Source organism: Ixodes scapularis, unplaced genomic scaffold (genome assembly GCF_016920785.2).
Source record: "Ixodes scapularis isolate PalLabHiFi unplaced genomic scaffold, ASM1692078v2 ptg000058l_1__unscaffolded, whole genome shotgun sequence".
Taxonomy (NCBI): Eukaryota; Metazoa; Arthropoda; class Arachnida; order Ixodida; family Ixodidae; genus Ixodes; species Ixodes scapularis.
Window position 1 is genome coordinate 192,842 of NW_024609900.1, and position 12,323 is coordinate 205,164.

The 12,323-nt window shown below is 47.5% G+C and overlaps 1 protein-coding gene across 2 annotated transcripts in view; it reads left to right on the forward strand.

Annotated features, from left to right (window-relative positions):
* Positions 1-12,323, forward strand: part of LOC8052689 (transcriptional activator protein Pur-beta) — a 102,243-nt gene that overhangs the window by 26,747 nt on the left and 63,173 nt on the right. Inside the window, exon 2 of one of the 2 annotated variants that reach the window (XM_029972872.4) lies at positions 5,696-5,746. The exons of the other annotated variant lie outside the window; for it this stretch is intronic. Within the exon in view, the coding sequence (XP_029828732.1) occupies positions 5,696-5,746 (51 nt within the window). The remainder of the gene's footprint in view (positions 1-5,695; positions 5,747-12,323) is intronic. 2 annotated transcript variants of the gene reach the window in all.

The window sequence follows — 12,323 nt, forward strand, 5'->3', positions numbered from 1 at the left end:
TGGCGGTTGCCTCCTGCTCCGACTGGTAACAAGTGCGCATCCGTTGCGTTGTCACCTGGCGAGGGGAAAAGCGGGCGGAGTCTCTTGCACGCGATCAGCGCCTTTGTCACCGCCTCACCCGGTCTAGAAATCAGATGGAAACACTGTAATCTACAGGCACTCTAAATCTGCACGTGGTCGGACTTCAGAACTTCGAAAAGAAAGTTCGTACTTGATCGAACTCGAACTCAGGCAGGTTCGCGACACAGCACTGTGTGGATGCCGCCGAAGCGTCGCATATCTCGTCCCGAGCGGGTGATTGAAGGTGTGGGAAGTTTGCCACCCGAGACTTGCCCGGATGCTGTCAAAAGCATTCCTGCGCGTCCACGCACTGTGTGTCTGTGTGTGTGTTGAGGAAGGGAGGGGGTGCAACATCCGGGCATGTCTCGAGTTCGTTTTCCCCTCCACAAGAACACGATCCCGCCAGCAAACCAGACGCACTGCCTTCTCGTAACCAAGCGATGCAGTCTGGAACCTCTCTTGGTCGTCTCACGGGGGTGGGGAGGTAAGAAAAAAAGAAAACAAAAACAAACGAAAAAAAAAAAAATCTTCACGTGGTCAAACTAGTCAGTAAGAAAGGGGGGGCCGCCGCTGCCTTTTCTTAACGTGCGTTAAACCCTGCAACCACGGGCCAAAACAAAACGCCAAAAGCGCGGGCCTTCTCTCCCTCTCCGCCTTATACTGGCTTTGTTTTGGGTGTTTGTTTGCAGCAGGAGTCCGTTCCGAGGGCTGCTGCCCGTCTGCGTGCCTTTTGCATAATCGTGAACCCGGGGGGAAGGAGGGCGAGGGAACCCAGACGGTGTGAGGAGGAGGTCCTCGTCCGGGAAAGCGAAGGGGTTGCAGAGGCCGATGCACCGCTGCCGCGCGTTCACCGGCACAACGCACACACGGCGCGGCAGCGGGCAAGACACCCGTGTCTCGTCGTGGCTGTGGCCGTTGGCTGCGGCTCGCTGGCTGGCTGGATGCCTGGCCGATTGCTCCAGTCGGCTGGAAGGGAAGGCTGGGAATGCCGTCCGAAAGCGAGGAGGAAGTGGGTGAAGGTTGGCCGGGGCTGTCCACCGAAACGTGCCCCCGCACCTACCTTTGACGGCCAGACTGTCTGGCCCACGTCTGGGAAGTGCGTCCCCCCCTCCCTCCCCCTTCTCGTCTGGTGCGTGCCCACGAGGGTCATTAGGCTCGCCCTCGGCCTCGTCTTCGACTGTGTCCACTTTGTCGTGTCTGGCTCTGGCTCGTTTATTTTTAACCTCCGGCCGGGCTTGGGCTCCGGCTTCGACACGGGTTCTTTCTGCATTGCTGTGCCTGGGCTTTGGTATCTCTCTTCGACTTGTGACCCCTGTCTTGGGCTCTGGCTTGGCCGTCGACATCGTCTGCTTTTTAGTGTCTGGCTTTGGCTTGTGGTTTTTCTGTTTGTGACCCCGGCTTGGGCTCTGGCTTCGTCTTCGACTTTGTCTACTTCGTCGTGTCTTGCTCTGACTTGGGTTTCTTTGGTGTATGGCCCTCGCTTGGGCTCTGGCTTGGTCTTCGGGTCCGTCTACTTTGTCGTGTTTGTCTCTGGCTTGGTCTTCGATTCTGTCTACTTTGTCATGCCTGGCTGTCACTTAATTGTGTCTCTTTAGTTTATGGATCCCTGGCTTTGCCTTCGACCTTATCATGGAGGTGGGAAGCTTCTGGAGGCGACATGACGCTGTGCAGAAGGATACGCCCCCAACGATGACCAGAACCAAAAGACGCTATTGGACGAAAAGGAGTTGGTTTCAAGTCAGCTCTCCTTTTTGTCCAATAGCATCTCTTGGTTTTGGTCATCGGTAGGGGCGTGTCCCTCTCCACAGCGTCATGTCGCCTCCAGAAGGTTTTTACCTCCATGGACCTTATCTACCTTTGTCGTGTCTGGCTCTGGCTTGTGTATCGTTCATTGATGATGACCTCTATGACGATTTGCAGGATCGCTGATCTCCGTTTCGAGCCCATTGCACGATTGCGGCCACCGGTTGATCATTTTACGCCACCCGCTGAAGCGTTGTCAAGGCTGTGGTCACGTGACCTTTGCGTCTGTTGTCACGTGACCTGCAGATGGTAACCATGGTAACTGTCTAGGCTTGACAACGCTAGAGTGGGTGACGTAAGATGACCGACCGGGGGCCGCTTTTGCGGAGGGGCGAACCGCGATCCAGCAAATCGTCAGAGATCAGTGGTCTCTGGCTTGGACACCGGTTCTGCGTCGACAGTTCGAACATTAACCGGCGTCTCGGCTTCTGGGCTCAACGACACAGTTGAAAGCTCTGTAAATACTGCGATGCGACGGGACAGTTGATTGTGCGAAACTTGCGTGGAAGTAAACATTGTGTAGTTCATGTACTTGCCAGTTTGATCTTGTCTTTTCCCCGCGGTATTTTGATCTCTACCGATAGAGGGCGTAACCAGTAGTGGCAGGGTTCATTTCGTTTCGTCGAACGCCGTTTATCCCGCACGCTCTTTTGGCGAATCGAAGTCTTTGTCGAACGACGTGCGGAGACGAGCTTTACGGTCTAAACTTTTGACAGTTCCTTTTACAAGTAACGCCAATGTATAGTCCGTGTCACTAGTTGCGTGCAGCACAGGCGAAGGCAACGCCAGGTGAGGGGAGAAAGGGCAAGCACAGGAAAGGTTGGGGAGATGGAGTGAAACCTCCTCTCTAAAACGTTCCTAGTGCTCTCCCTTTCTCCTCTTTCCCTTCCTTAACCCCCTCTCCCCTCCCGCCTTCCTTGTGCTCGCTCTTTCTCTCTTCGCCTGGCGTCGCCTTCTCATGCGCTGCACACAAGTAGTGACACGGAGTATACACGGAGGACGTAGCTTATTCCGCTGGAACAAAATGGACCCTCAATACGAACGAAAGCCGAACACAGAGTACAGAGACACAAACTCAACAAAATGGAGTCTTCCAGTTAATTCTGCTGCTGTGCGCCGCCATTCGCTTTCTAAAACTTGCACCGTCACGCAGCCGGCGCTTCAAAGAACGACCGTTGCCTGCAAAACAATAATTATCCCTCCTTCCAAAGAAAAAAGAAAACCTTATTTGTGTCGCATTTGGGGCAACGGTGTTTGAAAAGTTCAACTATGTCGTTATAATGCAATTAAATGCAAAGGTGCAAGCGAGCTGGACAAGAATGATGAAAATAATCCCTGGAGAAGCTGTGTTTGGAGAGGAGGCTATGGTTTGGAGAATTATGTTTGTCCTTTGTCCCTCTTGTTCCCCTTCTCCAGGGATTATTTTCATCAACTATGTCGAAGTTTTGCAAAAATCCGAAGGGTCACCGAACCAGTCGGACTTCTCAATTTTTGACAAAAGTTGTCACGTCCTTACTGCTTGCGCTTTCTCTTTCGAGAGTATGGGTCGCCGACATTGTAGCGCGACGCTAACAGTTTTGTGGAGCGCTGTTGTCGAAAGGAATCTATTTTTAAGACAGCCGGAAAACTTGACTTCCGAACGTGTTAAAAATAGATTTCTTTTCTTTCAAGAACGGCAGCTCGACGACACTGTACGTACGGATCGCCACAAATGTCGACTGCTTGTTTACTATGAGCCACTTGTAAACAACGCGCAGTTAAAGATAGTACTTTATTTTTTACACTGTATGTGGCTACGGTTTCACAAACACAAAAATATAGTAAAAATAATGTGTTCATTAAAAATGTAGCACGTGATTTTTTCCGTTAAATATAGCGGGTAAACCTGGATTGGTGCATATTGATGTACCGATTCAAATTTTCCGTCTTGTTTTGGGCTTATATAATATAGTAATAAAAAAAAATCGTTTAGCGTAGCTGAAAACGATCGGCATATTCTTTGTCTTTGGGGGGGGGGGGGGGGGGGGAGGCAGCCACATTTTCCACTGTCACTATAGGTCACGTGACGTCCTGACGTTGGTGTCGTACAAGGAGAAGTGCGTACTGCAAATGATACGTTAGAAAACATGATTGCGCTTTGAAGACAGGGACATAGGAAGAACATACACCACAGAGCGCTACAATGTCATGTTTTGTACCATACCAAGTTGCTCAGCAATCAGCGCTTGTACTGCAAATGAATTTTATTTTCGCATGTTGCAATGTTTCGTGTATTTTGCGATATTGCGGGCACAAATTTGGACTCGATCATTAGTGGTACGATATCTGTATTCGTTGCCACGGGGTGATAGATTCACAAGATCGTGTTTTCGCTACATTTTCAAAACCCAAAACTCTTAAAAAAAAATGTCCACATAATTTTTTATTATTTTTTTTATGAGTGGTGCGTGGCATACAATTTATGACCTTCACCCGTATGTCGGTCCAGCGTAATGTGACCCTTTTCTCGCGAAAATCAGCTCTTAGAAACCCGGCGGTCGCTTTGCACGTGTGTTGAGTGAAAGCGCTTTAAAACAGCAGGGTTGTCGTAATTCATACTTTTTGTCGCGTACGAGTGTATCTGTGCGTCAAGTGTACGACTGGCACAGCGTCGACGGACGTCCTGGTATGCGTGAGCGCGCGGCCGGAACATGCACACGTTGCACATGTACAGCGTTTCCGAATAACATTAATGGGGATCGCTGGCCGAGCGTGTGGACAACGCAGCTCGCGGCACGCGGAGCGAATGCTCGCGCTGCAGAACCCGCCATAGAGTGCCCGGCCCTTTCCATCTGGGGCTGCAAAAATTCGTCGAAGTCCGTGGAAAGGGGGCGTATAGCGAGCGGACGACGCACTCTGTCTTCCGCTGTAGCTGCGCTTCAATAAAAGAAATAGTCCGTTGGTTGCTCGAGCTTTTCTGTACGTATAAAAGAAAAGTTTGTGTGCGAAATAGTTGTTTATAGCGGAGCATGTGTATCTACGGGGTCCGCATCAGGGAGTTTTGAAATAAAAAAAAGTTTTCGTCGATCGTGTTCTCAGGCCACGCCACTTGGAGTGTGGGAGCTCTCGATGTCACTTCGATGCATGCTGTGAAGCGCGCGCCTGTTTTTGAAAACGATATTCTGAAACTCCCTAATAGCATAGGCATAAACTTTGCGTACTCCAAGGATAGAGAATTAAAACAGCGCAGAGGACGAGGGAACAGATGAACAAAGACATGAGACAGCGCTGGTGTCTTTCAAACGTGTCACCGTACCAACTCGCCCTCGCTTCAACTTGAGCTAAGTGTAGCGTCGTCCGCGAGCCCAAACCGCGTTTTGGATCGGCACATTGCATTTACGTAATTTGTTTTTCGGGTTGCTCATTTTCATACTTGTTTTTTTTTCTGGTGGAGTATTCGAGGTACCGAATTGGTTTCTCTTAAAGTATATATACGGGTCATGTCAGGCACGATATTACGGATGTGTCAAAAATATTTAAATTTTATGGGTACACTTTTATGAATACCTTGTAACGAATTTCAGCTGTAACGAGCGGACCGTTTATGCGTTTTTTCCTTTTTTTTGTGTGTGTAGACAGAAAACAATTATAATTGTTTTCAGGGCAAATGAGCGCGTCTAGTTTTCAGGCTTTTTGATGGAGAGCATCTGTATGTCTGTATACGCATGTGTTCGTCTTCATCTGTCGTTTCTTTTGAGTTGTGCGTTTTATTTGGCCGGCAGATTTGAGTAGCCTATATTTTGTAATGCCTATACCGAAACGATGGACCTAGTTTCAAATTGGATTTTTGCAGGTAAGTCTGCGCACGGTTCCTCGAGTGAGGAGGACGCCACATCCGAAAATGGTTGGTGAACTTTCCTTTTAATCCCTCCCCTTTTCTTCTGTTGCCTGCTCGCTTGATTTCTGAAGGGGGACGGCCAAAGAACGCGCCGGGTGGTTGGCAGGGCGCTGGTGTGTGGTCAGGGTACCTACCTGTCAGCGGGAGGACACCATGGGCCGGCTTTGCTAGAACCTGCGTCCCAGCTAACGGCGGATTCCACTGGTCGTTGTGGAGCTCGCCAGGATCCGTAGATCCGAGACGGAGCACGCGATCCGAACGGAGTCGCTCCGCCTCCGGATCTCCAGTGGAACGTGACCGCTCCTCCGGGATCGGCAAATACCTTTCCGGGAATCCCCTTCCCGCGGTCCCGAATCTCGAGGCGAGATGCCCGGCGAGAGAGGAAGTCACGTGTGCGCACCGAGGCTGGCTTTTCGGTCGAATCCGCCGAAATCGGCGGAACGACTTTTCTCGGATCCGGATCGAGATCTGAGAGTGGCGAGCTGATCTGAAATGACGAGTGGTACACGCCCGTCTTGATCCCGATCGCCCAGTGGAATAGGTGCGCTCCAAGACGACCAGTGGAATTCGCCACGAGGCTGTGCGAAAGGAAGCGCCGCCTAAGCTAGCGCACGAGCCGAGTGGCACGGGAAGTCGAGTTTCGGGCGCTCGCACGCCCCAGACAAGCCGGCCCTGGTATAGTGAGGTTTTGTTGTAGGGAAGACTTTGGGAGAGCCGGGGAAAAGGGACGGAGCCGGGATCGCTTCTGAAAACCTTCGTGAGCAGCGGGGCATCCAGGGGAAAATTTGATACAGTCGGGACAATTTAGGGAGGAACGTTCTAAAAAGAGTCCGAGTCTAGGGAAAACTGTGGTACGGAATAGGTTTAATTTAAGGAAAATGTAGGTGCAACTTTAATAGAGAGGGACGTTAATTTAGGGAAGGAATTTGGGAGCGTTGGGAGATGATTAATTTTTGGAATTTATTTGCGGTCAGGGAATTTAGGAAAAGCGTGGATACAATCGTGATAATTTAGGAAAAATTTTGGGAGAGTCGGGAGTCTAGGGAGAACTTTGATATCAAGTCGGATTAATTTAGTGAAAATCTTAGTCGGAGCCTAGGGAAAACTTTGTCTAGAGACAGATTAATTTAGGACTTATTTACAAACTAGGTTAATTTACGGAGCTACCTCAGGTAGAATAATCTAGGGAGATTTGATAGGGTTGGGGAATGCAGGGAACATTTTGTTGGTCAGGCTTTTTACCGAAAAGCTTTAGGGACAATTGAGGAAAATCTGTAAATAAATATTTATCGTATAATTTTGTTTGCTCCTGCATTTGCAATTTTTTTTGAAAATATTGGTTTTAGTAATAAGCACATAATTATACCTGACCGAATGTACGCTCGAATCACCAATCTTGTTAGTATTTTTTTTAAGTACTTATTTTCATTTACCTCAGTTTGCTGGAGGTCACAAATAACGACACGCCAGTGTTTTTTTAATTTTTTATTTTCTTCATTATTTTTGGTTTAGATTTCCCTTCTGAATCAGACGGAAAGAGTTTGCCAAAAATGTCAGGAAAAACCCGTCGGGAAACCTGAATAGGAACTAGGATAGACACCCTGGGGACGAATTTAGCCACACCCAGTGCCATATTTCGTCCGAAGCTGTCAGTTTCCACGGACATCTTCTTGTTATACCTCGCACGGCGGCAGCCATTGGCAGTTTCAGAAGGGCAAGGGATGAATGATTTACGACTGCTGTAGTCGCTCGGATCAAAGACGGCGGTTTTATTTCGTCGTACGAACTGTCAACCGTTGTCCAGTGACTCTGCACTCTAACAAAATCTGGAGGTTTCTCCCCCAAAGCACTTGAAGAGAGCCATTCGCCGCAATCCACCGGGGAAACTCGGCCAATTACGAGACTTAAAAAAAAGAAAAGTTTAGAATCAAAAATAAAAAAGGCCCAGTCTGCGTTATGCATTATGAAGGTACTAAAATATGAGTTGCGCCATAAGACAAAGTGCCGTTCCCCTGAGTGATCATTAATCCCTTTCTTTTACTAACCTTTTTTGGTAGTTTATCGGGCTCTGCGTCGCATGTTTTCTGTGTGTGTGCGTGTGCGTGTGTTTTGCTTTGTTTTATATACTCGTGCTGTTTGTGTGGACGGTCGGGAGAAATTTACGGTGATCCGAAATCGGAGACTCTGAAAGGTTTTGAAATTTCTCGGGATTTTGAAAGGATTCGAACGATCGGAAGTTTCGTAAGCTTCGATACTCGGGGTAGAAACTGTGAGCCAGGATTGGTTGCGATACGAACATTCGTGGAACGTAATTCAATTTCTGCTCTCCACTTATCGCGCTTTTACAGCGGAGCTGTTAAGGGCTAGTTTCCCCAGTTTCGTGTCCGGTACCAAACAAATGTCGACACAAAACTACATAAAACTCCGGTCAGCTACCGCCATCTATGAGTGACGGCGGCAGCCAGACAAGCAGTTAGTTGTCGCCGTCGCTTATAGATGGCGACAATTTTCACAGCCATCATAGAAGAATGGATAGTCGGGCGAGTTGGTGGGAATTCATCGTAGGAAACAGCGCGAAAAACAGACGAGGACGAAGAAGAAACGCACGTGACGAGCGCATTCCCGCCATAGTAGAGCTTGGCTGGTCTTCCTTCGTCACCAGAGTGGAAAGGCTGAAAGTTTTGTTTTCTTAGCAAGCGCATCTGATAAACACTCTAATGCCGGTTCGAGCCTCACAATATCTTCGCTCTCTTAATTATAGTATAGGTGGTATTCAATAGACGCCATATTTGAGGTGACTGCTCACAGCGCATGCTTGGCATGAGTTCTTAATTATTCCTGATCTCCCGAAAAAGACAGTCTTGATGGTGCGCAATGTGCGTGTTAGGAAGCGTCGTGGAAGCCTACCGCGAGCACGTGCTCAGCAGCAGCGAGCTCAGCTATGGCCGCCAGTTGCGGGTTAAGAAAGCTAGGACCAAGCCTCTCCTGCAAAGCCCTCCGTTCTTTCCACTGTATAGCGAAGCGAACGCTCTTCTGAAGTGGATGGCTTTGCGGAGGGCCAGAGCCGTCGGAGGGCGTAGCAGAGAACGGGAAAGGCTCATGTGCACAGCAACCCTGCGTTGCACCTGTGCTCACTTGCGACCAATAGACCGATGTCACCAAGCGAAGTGCGCAGGCGCGCGCATTCCGGAAGTGGTGCCGCCGCCATGCTGTAGTACCTTGGTAGTACCTGTAGTCATCTCTTTCCGCCTTCCCGGTTACATAGGGAGGGTACATGATCGTAGATTATCGTTTGGAACGCCCGGGTATCAGCTTGGATTCTCCCGCATGTCTGTACTGCCTAAGAGTTTGTTGTTTGTTATGCCTTAGTTGGTCAGCAAGCGCAGAAAAGCAGTTCCAGCCGTCTTATCGCTTTAGAATCGCTTTGTCGTCTGCGTAGTCGTCGTCTGCTTCTTCGGTCTTCGTTAACGCGTGAGCACACTGCCGTTCACGTAGTGGTCCCACTGCGGCCGCGGAAAAAAGACAACGACGCCACTACTCGAGCATTTCGACTTATCGGACGTCTCAGTTAACTTGGAAACTGAACATCTCGTTCAATGGCAAGGAACAAGAAAATTCGAGGGAACATCGACTTAGTGTAGTACCGCGGAACGGAATCAAATATGTTGGTGAAAAACGGAGCTTGGTAGCGCTCAGTCTTGTGCATAACGTTTAATCAACAATGAAGCAAGAGGAGCTTAAAGCGTGTTTCACATGCAGCGATTTTGGCCCTAGAGCGGCGTGATTTCTGCCGTCGCGGCGCTCGTGCCGCTGAAGCGCTGGTGCTGGCCAGAGCGCCGCGACGGCAGAAATCGCGCCGCTCTAGGGCCAAAACCGCTGCATGTGAAACACGCTTAATAGACTTTCTCGGTGAGCGATAGTTTTCTAAAAGTTGTTTCCTTCTGGGTTGATAGCCTGTGCAACAGGGTACAGAATCGCGCTGAGAAGACCTACAGAAAGGCCATGCCTGACGCGCCGTAACAATTGTCATCTTTCAAAAAGAAGCAACCATGCAAGATACCTGAAAACTTGGGGTGGAGATGATTTTCGTGTATACAGTTTCTATTCACTTTTAGTTTGTTTGCCCAAGCTCCGAACACTAAGAGTCTCACGACGGTGGGAGCTTTTTTCTGCGGTCTCGATTGGTGCTATGCAGAGTTGATCAGTAACCACAGCCTATAATACCATCACAAAATAGGTGAGGCTCGTTTGTTACATTTCTGTCGGTAAGTGTTGCACTTCTATATTGCATTGTGTGGTGTTTTCACTCTTTGTACGAAAAAAAGAAAAAGAAAAAGACTGCTTCCGAAAAAAGTTGTTTTATTTCAAGTGATGCATATCGGGAATCGCTGCTCTCTTTTTAGTGATTGTCTTGATCTTTTGAAGCACAGTTGTGCTTGAAACATGTCGGCGCATTAACAGTTATAACCACCAAACTACATCGAGCAATAAGTGTGTTAAAAACGGCCTCAGCAAAGCAGTGCGGAGATCCCATTTGAAATAGACCAACGGACAGACCGCTACGGAGCGAATGCTCAGTGAGGTTCCAACGTACGGAATACTTCGGCACGCTCTGTGTCTCGTGCCCTGTAATCTTAAACTTTGTAGCTGACTAGCAATAGGTGGATATAAATTCTGAAGCAGATCGGGAAACAAATCTAATAAAGCTAGAAATTACAGAGAAGATGCAAGCGAGCTGGTGAACTTTCAACATTGTAAAACCCGAGACGCGGGACAAAAGGAGAAGAAAAAAGGTATTTTTTCCTGCCGCTCTGTCCGGCTCTGTTTACCTTTCTTTGCCATGTTGCTTTTCTTCGGGAAGACGCAATATCCGAGGCGTTTTTGCCTGGTGTTGTGATTGTAGCACCGTGGCATACAGCAAGTGAAGCCACCGATTGAAAACCACGAGTGAACACCCGGCTAAAAGTTTAGTGCTAACCCGAAAATTTCCAAACGCTGGGCGTACAATGCGCATTGACGCGACCGGAAAACTGGGGAGAACTACAGGTATACCAAAATGCACCGCGGGAGCGGTGGCGTCGCGCAACTCCTGGTGAGATCGGTCTATTCGCTCGACGTTTGCGCTGTCACACGCTGTGGAAAAGGAAATAACTCGATTCACGTCATGCAACATCTACTTTATGTCATTCGTGGGCCTTACAATAAACACATGTGCGCTTTTTTTTTTTTTCAGTTTATATTTTTGAAAGATTAGAGCCTGCTTAAGGCTATAGACACTTTGGATGGAAAAAAATGCCATCGTATTTAAAAGCAAAACTGCAAAGTATAGAATGCTCGAGGTGCAAAAACCTTTGTATTAAAAGAAATAAATACAATAAAACAAATGCATGCGATAAATTTGCATTTTTAGTGTAGACCACTCCCCTGATCTGTCTGATCATTTTCATATACTGTAATTTCAACGTTAACATTAGATTTTTATTTCTTTGTGAAGACTTCAAAGATATTTAGCCGTTCGTTATGCGTTTTCCGGTGTTAATTTTAGTCGCCCTGGGAAAAGAGAGAGCAGGCAGTTGGGAACTTTCATTCATTCGTTCCTTTGTTTCTTTTTTATGCACTCGTGAGCAGCTGATACAGAAACGCAGTGCTGCATGGCGGGTCCCGCGCATCTCATTACCGCTCTTCAGCCAATCAGAATGCGGCATGATTCGATACGAAGAGTCAGTCACGAAGCAGGAAACGAATAAGCCACGCCGCTAAGGTGACTAAACATGATGCACAACAAGTAGTCAGAGTAGCGCGCTGCACTAAAGGTGTCGTCCCAGTACGTCAGTACGTGGTACACGATTTGCGTAATAGAAAGAAAGCGGGAGTTCAGAAGCAACAAGCGCGCAACGTCAATTTCACATAACTGACGTACAATATTCTAGTCGAGGCGTTCGTGTACGAGCGAAACAAAGTATAACGCTTACATCTCATAAAGGTTGCCATTGTAAGCAACGCATCGGTTCCTGGTGCTTTTAGTCTTTCAGTCGTGTTGGATGGAAAATGTCTTTTTTTAATTTTAGTTGTGTTATAGATAATACTTTTTTTTTTTTTTAAATCTACTTGTCTTCATAGGTAATGTTTTTGTTGTATTTCAGTTACTTTTAATGAATTCCTTAAAAAAAAAAAAAAAAAAAAAACCTGCAATAGTGCCTGGTGGCGGTGCAGCTTTTTTTTTTTTTCAGTTTATATTTTTGAAAGATTAGAGCCTGCTTAAGGCTATAGACACTTTGGATGGAAAAAAATGCCATCGTATTTAAAAGCAAAACTGCAAAGTATAGAATGCTCGAGGTGCAAAAACCTTTGTATTAAAAGAAATAAATACAATAAAACAAATGCATGCGATAAATTTGCATTTTTAGTGTAGACCACTCCCCTGATCTGTCTGATCATTTTCATATACTGTAATTTCAACGTTAACATTAGATTTTTATTTCTTTGTGAAGACTTCAAAGATATTTAGCCGTTCGTTATGCGTTTTCCGGTGTTAATTTTAGTCGCCCTGGGAAAAGAGAGAGCAGGCAGTTGGGAACTTTCA